The 7,644-nt window shown below is 37.7% G+C and overlaps 1 protein-coding gene across 1 annotated transcript; it reads left to right on the plus strand.

Moving 5' to 3' along the window:
• The first annotated feature begins 294 nt into the window (after window positions 1–294).
• LOC141640388 (uncharacterized) lies at window positions 295–6,523 on the plus strand. The gene is made up of 8 exons (XM_074449191.1): window positions 295–492; window positions 893–2,079; window positions 2,498–2,563; window positions 3,164–3,308; window positions 3,402–3,620; window positions 4,267–4,483; window positions 5,403–5,598; window positions 6,239–6,523. The coding sequence occupies exons 2-8, from the start codon at window positions 923–925 to the stop codon at window positions 6,351–6,353; spliced, it is 2,115 nt and encodes a 704-aa protein (XP_074305292.1). The 5' UTR covers window positions 295–492; window positions 893–922; the 3' UTR covers window positions 6,354–6,523.
• The last annotated feature ends 1,121 nt before the right edge of the window (window positions 6,524–7,644 follow it).

A 7,644-nucleotide genomic window follows, 5' to 3' on the forward strand; every position in this document is an offset into this window, starting at 1 on the left:
AATTGAATTACGTTACCTTTTTTTTGCAAAAAAATTTGAAAAAAGACTAAAATAACCTTGGATGTACAATGCTCATTGTACATCCAACAGATATAGTCTTGGGCTCGCTTAAAGATAGGATAAAAACCAAAAGGGAAAGAATTAATGATGTTTTTATGGGAAATTGCAATATCTTATCACTTTCTGTTAAAAACATCATTAATTGTTTCTTTTTAGATTTCTTATCTACATCTTACAAATGTGATGATAAAAACCGTTGTTAATTTAAGAACCAACTTTTGTTTGCAATGAGACAAACTTAACTTTATTTTTGAGGTTTGTTTTGATAACCCAATGAAAAAAACCATCCTTGCTAATGCTCTAAAGTCGGCTATCTGCAGTCCTCCTCTAGTACTTTCCTCAAACTAAATAAAATCCCCAAATTATTTCTCAAACCTAGCGCCAAATTGCGCAACCCTAATTCAATTCGATTCAACTCCAATTCAAATTCAGGTATGTATTTCTTCCCTCTCTTACTTCTCTTCAGAGTAATCTCAGTTAATTACGGCCTCTGATTTATTTCTGCTCAAATATTTTGATTTCCCCCCAAATACTCAAATTGAATTCTAGCACTTCAATTCAAGCAATTTCAATCAAATCAAATCCTCATTTGATTACAAACACTAGTTATGCATATTGCCAGATTAGCAATTAATTAGGTATTGGTATGATAAACTGTATGTTAGTATGGATGTATGTATGTTCCTTGCTTTACTTGTAGAATTCGTTAAGCATCCTATTGATTTCATCTAAACCCGTGTTCTTGTTTCGCGAGTTTTGAGATTTATGGTATAGTGTATCGTTTAAGCCTTTCGAATTTAAGCTAATTTGGAGTCGTTTTTGCGTTTTTTAGATTGATAGGTTGTCCAGTTTTAAGTAAACAATGGGTTCGTACAAGGAGTCGGACCCTGAACTAGGGTACCTGACAAAGAGAGACACGGAAGTAAAACTACCACGGGCAACACGGGTCAAGAACAAGACCCCTGCTTCCATCCAAATTACCGCTGAACAAATCTTGAGGGAAGCACGTGAGCGACAAGAGGCTGAAATCCGCCCTCCTAAGCAAAAGATCACTGATTCCACTGAGCTTGCAGACTACCGTCTGAGGAAGCGTAAGGAGTATGAGGATTTGATTCGTAGGGTGAGATGGAATACAGGTGTGTGGGTTAAGTATGCCAAGTGGGAGGAGTCCCAGATGGACTTTAAGCGTGCTCGGTCTGTTTGGGAGAGAGCGTTGGACGTTGATTATAGGAATCATACATTGTGGCTGAAATATGCTGAAATGGAGATGAAGAATAAGAATGTGAACCATGCTAGGAATGTGTGGGACCGTGCCGTCTCGTATTTGCCAAGAATAGATCAGTTGTGGTATAAGTACATTCATATGGAAGAGATGCTTGGTAATGTGGCTGGTGCTAGACAAGTTTTTGAAAGATGGATGCAATGGCAGCCTGATCAACAGGGGTGGCTCTCTTTCATTAAGTTTGAGCTGCGTTACAATGAGATCGATCGTGCCCGAGGAATATATGAGAGGTTTGTACAGTGTCACCCAAAAGTTGGGTCGTGGATTCGATTTGCAAAATTCGAAATGAAAAATGGGGACATTGCCCGAGCCAGAAATTGCTACGAGAGAGCTGTGGACATATTGGCTGATGATGAAGAAGCTGAGCTGCTGTTTGTGGCATTTGCCGAGTTTGAGGAAAAGTGCAAGGAGACAGATCGTGCTCGGTGCATCTATAAATTTGCGTTGGATCACATACCTAAAGGACGAGCTGAGGAGGTTTATAAGAAGTTTGTTGCATTTGAGAAGCAATACGGGGATAAAGAGGGGATTGATGATGCCATAGTGGGGAAAAGGAGATTTCAATATGAGGACGAGGTTAGGAAAAATCCCCTTAACTATGACAATTGGTTTGATTACATTCGATTAGAGGAAAGTGTGGGTATCAAAGAGAGAGTTAGGGAAGTATATGAACGAGCAATAGCGAATGTTCCTCCGGCCGAGGAGAAACGCTACTGGCAACGTTACATTTACTTGTGGTAAGTATTGATGTTTTGATATAAACCATATTCCTCTTCATTGTATCAAACTATGAGCCCCCGGTCACATTCATTAATTGACAACTTATGTGCCAGTGGGCGGTTTTCTCATGTTGTGGTTGTGGAAGTAATTAGGAACTTCATAACTGCATAACTCTTTAAGATTTTATGTCATTTGGAAGTAATTAGGAACTTCATAAGTTCATAACTCTTAAGATTTTATGTCATTGCGCAGCTTAACAGTATAGTGCTTGCTTGTAAGCATGTCAGTAGATTCAAATAGGGACTCGAAAGTCGAAAGTTTGAATATAGAAACTGTACCCTTAATTGTGTTTAAATGTCAGTTATGTTTACTGGAATCTCTGTATTTGATTCAGTAACCCGTGCAATTTCTCACTTTCTTCTGAATGATTCCTAGGATCAATTACGCTTTGTATGAGGAACTTGAGGCTGAGGATATGGAACGAACAAGAGAAGTATACAGGTAATTTATTGAGAACATAGCATTTACGCTTTTCTTTATTGCTTCCTTGCACTGCAATGTAGTGCATGCTTGCATCTTCCTCAAACATCTTTCCATGGAAAACAGAATTTTCACGGAATTGTGCCTTGTAATATTGTAGTTTCAATTGTCATTTCACTGGCCCGGCTTAGTTTGTTTAGTTTTGGGCACAATTGATCAGCCAAGTAAGATCGTTGACGCCATGTATATCACATTACATTGATTGGCTAGATTTTTTCAAATTTGGCTTCCAGTTTTTGGGGGGGGGGGGGGGGGGTTTTGACAAGTGAGTGTAAATAGTGTTTGTAGAATTGTAGTTCTTTTAAGCTCCTACTCTTGACTTGGTCCGTTAGCTCTTGACCTGTTAACTGTATACGGAATTTGATGTTGGCGTGCAATGTGCCATCTATGTCTTATTAACTAATCTTGGTATCATCATGGTCTGTCTTTTCTTATTCTTTAAACTTTGTATATCTGTAAGAAGGGTAAGATTGAGTGGTTCAGTAATATATTGATTTCTGGGTGTCATATCTCAACTTCTTTGTACCTTTTGTTGTAACATTTGCTGTTGCATTTTTTCAGGGAATGTCTTAAGTTAATTCCTCATGACAAATTCTCATTTGCAAAGATCTGGCTGTTGGCAGCTCAATTTGAGATACGACAATTAAATCTCAATGGTGCCCGACAGATATTGGGCAATGCGATAGGAAGGGCTCCAAAAGATAAGGTTAGTTCTGATTCCTGAGTTATCTTATTCTTACTAGTAACTTCTAAATTAATTTTATCTTTACACGCTCTAACAATTGCTATTGGTTGACAGATATTCAAGAAGTACATTGAAATAGAGTTGCAATTGGGAAACATTGACCGTTGCAGAAAACTTTATGAAAAATATCTAGATTGGTCACCAGAAAACTGCTACGCGTGGACTAAATATGCTGAGCTAGAGAGATCTTTGTGTGAGACGGATAGAGCGAGGGCTATTTATGAACTTGCGATTGCCCAACCTGCATTAGATATGCCCGAATTGTTGTGGAAGGTAACTACAGGAATCCTGTTTTCGGAAGTGATTTATGTTGTGAATTATATAAATATAGAGCTCACCTACCTTATAGACAAATGTAGCTCTAAAGGTGCTCCGAAGCAACGAGGTGCAAGACGTGAGGCGAAGGTGTGAAAGTCATGCACACTAAATGACTAGACACACTGTTTGTTGCACACAAATTTGTTTTTAAAATTTATTTTTGTGCAACGGTACCATAATTTTGTATTTTGAAGAGGATTGACATGTGAAGTAAAAGAGTTGGGTATATTGGAGCAAAGGGAAATGCATAACAAAATACGTAAAAGGAAAAATATGAAAATTGCACGCTAGTGTGCCTCTTTAGCTGCTGCTTCTGTAAACAGCTTGTCAAAGGCAGCCCTAGGTGTTTTTGTGAGTAGTTGTGAGTCTTATGCTCAATGCTTTATGTAATTTATCAATTGATATGATTTGTTGTCGAATGTACTGGTTTCAGCCTCTGTTCACACTCAGTACCCATATCATGTTTAGTTTGAGTCCTAAAACTTACGCGAGAGTATCAACTTTTTAAATAATTGTTGTTACTGAATTGTAGTAAGAAAATCAGATAATGCTTTGATGTGTACATGTTTGAATTTATTGTAACGCTGAGGTTTTATAACAGGCATACATTGATTTCGAGATATCTGAAGGCGAATATGAAAATACCAGAGCTCTATATGAGAGACTTCTTGATCGAACAAAGCACTTGAAGGTGTGGATTAGCTATGCTAAGTTTGAAGCTACTGCTATGGAAGATAGTGGGGCCCCAGACATGGCAGACGAGGAAATTCAGGAAATGCTATGCGAGAAAAAGAAACTGTGTGCACAGCACGCTAGACGTAAGTAATCGTTGTCTCTTAAATGGCTTTGTGCTCGTTATCTCTTCTGTTGTGTAGAAACCTTGGTTGATAATGTCATTATAACTTTATAACATGCTTTCTGAAGTATATATATTAAAGGTAATTACTCATCTGATGCAATTGGTGTAGGCTACAGTATGTTTCTTAGAAACTTTCTCAAGTGTGAACTACTCGCATGTTTCTAAATGTGCAGTTAGACATTTTGGCATGCTAAAGTTTGAGAGTGAGCTCACAGTGGAATAGTATATTGATGCTCATTTTATCCCTCGATTGCTGTTGGTTACATATATCGGTCTCTTTCCCTTTGATTATTCACAAATTCTCATTTCAGACGGTCTTAATTTAAGACGAGAAAAATGTTGCCATTTTATAATAAGAATTGGTCATTTAATGATAAAAAGATACTCCCTCCTATTCACCATTTTCTTTCCCTTTTCTTTTTGCACAAGAAATAAGAAATTGAATTTGGACCATACAAAATACACTACCCCACATGCTATTGAATTTGGACCACACAAATCAAACCAAAAAAGGAAATAGGGAAGAAAACGTGAATAATCCGTTTAAGGAAATAGGGAAGAAAATGGTGAATAGGAGGGAGCACTAAATTGTCACTTTCAAACAATAAACTAGTGTTAACGTTTTATAAGAAAATGTTCACATTTTTTCCGTCTGAACTTAAGATGGATACCACCCGTCTGAAATGAGACTTGCTTTTAATTATCCAAGTAGTTCTAGCTACTAGATCAAAGCTTGAAAGTAGTTTCAACTATTCTGGCACTATTTCTTCTGACTTGTTTGATCTTTACTTTCTTGGAGTTTTGGTGACTGTTGCCTTTTGTGTGAATAAATAATTCTTCAACCTTGCAGTTAGCTGATAACCTTGTCTATGTATCAGGTGTTTTTGAACGAGCTATCAGTCATTACAGGGTTTCTGCTCCTGAGTTGAAAGAGGAGAGGGCGATGCTCTTAGAAGAGTGGCTGAACACGGAGAAAGATTTTGGTGAGCTTGGAGATGTTGCTTTAGTCCAGGCTAAGATGCCCAAGAAACTCAAGAGGCGTCGGCCTCTAATGACAGAGGATGGTCCAGCAGGGTATGTCCTCCAACTTCCTAATATACCCACCCGTCATAAATTGGATTTAACGCGTTTTCCTTTTTCTGTCACTCAAACCAAATCACCACATTGGTAGTTAATTTTGACTGTTAAAAGACAAAATACCTTTTCAAAAGTTTGTGGGATCTCAACAATCGATCAACTTGTTTGCTCAACACATTTGACACCCTTCCCTCCCTTTCTTATATCTTGTGATATTTGGAAATGTAGTCATTTTAAGTGGAGGGTGTACTTGTTTTCAGACCGGATGACTTTGCCATGTCAAAGTGGCACTGGCTATTTGGTTAGAATGAGTCCTTATTCAGGTGCCCTAGTTTTTTTGTTGGACAATTTAACCGCATGATTGTCAAATAATTGAACCTCACGTTATTTGCACTTGTCCCAGCCTGATAAATGCTTGTATTATTTGGTGAGAGTTAGTTTGCACTGAAAGGTACACAGCTGAATAGACCCTGGAATCATGCTTGTGCTTTGTGATGTCATCTGTGGGTCTTGTTCCAAATGCTTTCTGCTTTTATCCTGCTGCTGCATAAATGAATTTACAATTCTGGCTTTCTCAATTGCTGAAGTCTGTTCAATGTTATCTTCAAATGTATTTATTTCTTGTAAATTTTGACAGGTTTGAAGAGTTCTTTGACTACCTCTTCCCAGAGGAAACTCAGACAACCAATCTGAGGATTTTGGAGGCTGCCTATAAATGGAAGAAGCAGAAAGTTTCTGGTGACGATGATTAGCAACTGTGCTTCCCGTAGACTCTAATCAGGTTATTTTTCGTAGTTACTGGTAAACAGTGCGGGGAAAACTAGTGTACTATCTTCCAATTTATTTTTCATTTTTGTATTGTAACTTGTAGCTCAATGTTGATGAGATTCTGTTTATAGTATTACACTATTACTTTCAATTACACAGTGGGTTTTAGATTCTCTTGTTATAGAGCAAGCTGGAGTATGGCAATTTCTGCACAAGGATATTCAACAAACAATGTCAGGTGCACTCTTGCCATTTGCTTATTGATTTTGTCCCAAAAGATTTCAACTATTCATGTACATGACCCGTCTGACATGTGTGCGAGTCAACGTGCGAGTAAACTCGTACCTCCGTGAAGAAGCTAATTGGCGGGATTACCTAGCGGGTGCACCATCAATCGACCTCACCCAACTCGTAGAATTCTATGCGGCACAAGGCGCTCTCTTTTCCTAATGCTCTAATTCAGAGGGAGATTATTATTATTAATTTTTTTGTGCGTTGCCTTCAAACTATTCCGTATTATTTTTTTGCTTGTCTATTCAAGGTCGGCCAGGCATGATTTGCTTACCTTCGATAAACTATTTGTCGAGTCAACTCTTTAGTCCACCTCTAGTTCTAAAATTGGAAAAAGGAGAAAATATACTGGTGATGACAGTTTAATGTAATGTTTAGGCCAAATTGACAAATTGGTAAAAAAAGGAAGGAGTAGTGGACAAATTGGTAAAAAAAGTTTTTTTTTGGACAAATTGGTAAAAAAAAAAATGGAGGATTGGACAAATACACCAAAAAAGAATTGTAATCCAATTAATTAGCACAAATTATCATTTAAGACGGATATGTCCGTATTAAGTTTAATATGGGTCAAATAGGCCGAACAAAACAAAAGCAAAATGCATGAGAAAAACGCAACAAATTTGTTTTATATGCACACGTGAGATATACTCGACCCGTTTTAATCTTAAGACGGATATAGTTGTTCATGGGTTCGGGTCGAGTCGGTTAGGGTCGAGTCAATTTCGGACTTGTTGGTTTCGGATCGGGTTATTTCGGTTTAGGTCATTTTCGGGCCAACTATTATCAAGTTATTCGTGGCTAATAACCCGTTTGACTCGACTTGGCGTGAAAATGACCCAAATTTTCTTGACAAGTAAATGACCCGACCCGAAATGGCCCAATCTAAGATCACCCAACCCAAAAAATGAGCCGACAAAATCTAACTTTTATTTAACAAAAAAAAACTTGAAATGACTTTTTTTATCTTAATCATTGACCCGAAAA

Source organism: Silene latifolia, unplaced genomic scaffold (genome assembly GCF_048544455.1).
Source record: "Silene latifolia isolate original U9 population unplaced genomic scaffold, ASM4854445v1 scaffold_79, whole genome shotgun sequence".
NCBI classification, from domain to species: Eukaryota; Viridiplantae; Streptophyta; class Magnoliopsida; order Caryophyllales; family Caryophyllaceae; genus Silene; species Silene latifolia.

What these genes read in the sequence shown, in the direction of transcription:
- LOC141640388 (XM_074449191.1), top strand. Translation starts at nt 923, where the DNA reads ATGGGTTCGTACAAGGAGTCGGACCCTGAACTAGGGTACCTGACAAAG. An exon ending in CAACGTTACATTTACTTGTG is followed by an intron (nt 2,080 to 2,497) that starts GTAAGTATTGAT and finishes AATGATTCCTAG; the next exon opens with GATCAATTACGCTTTGTATG. An exon ending in TGCCCGAATTGTTGTGGAAG is followed by an intron (nt 3,621 to 4,266) that starts GTAACTACAGGA and finishes GTTTTATAACAG; the next exon opens with GCATACATTGATTTCGAGAT.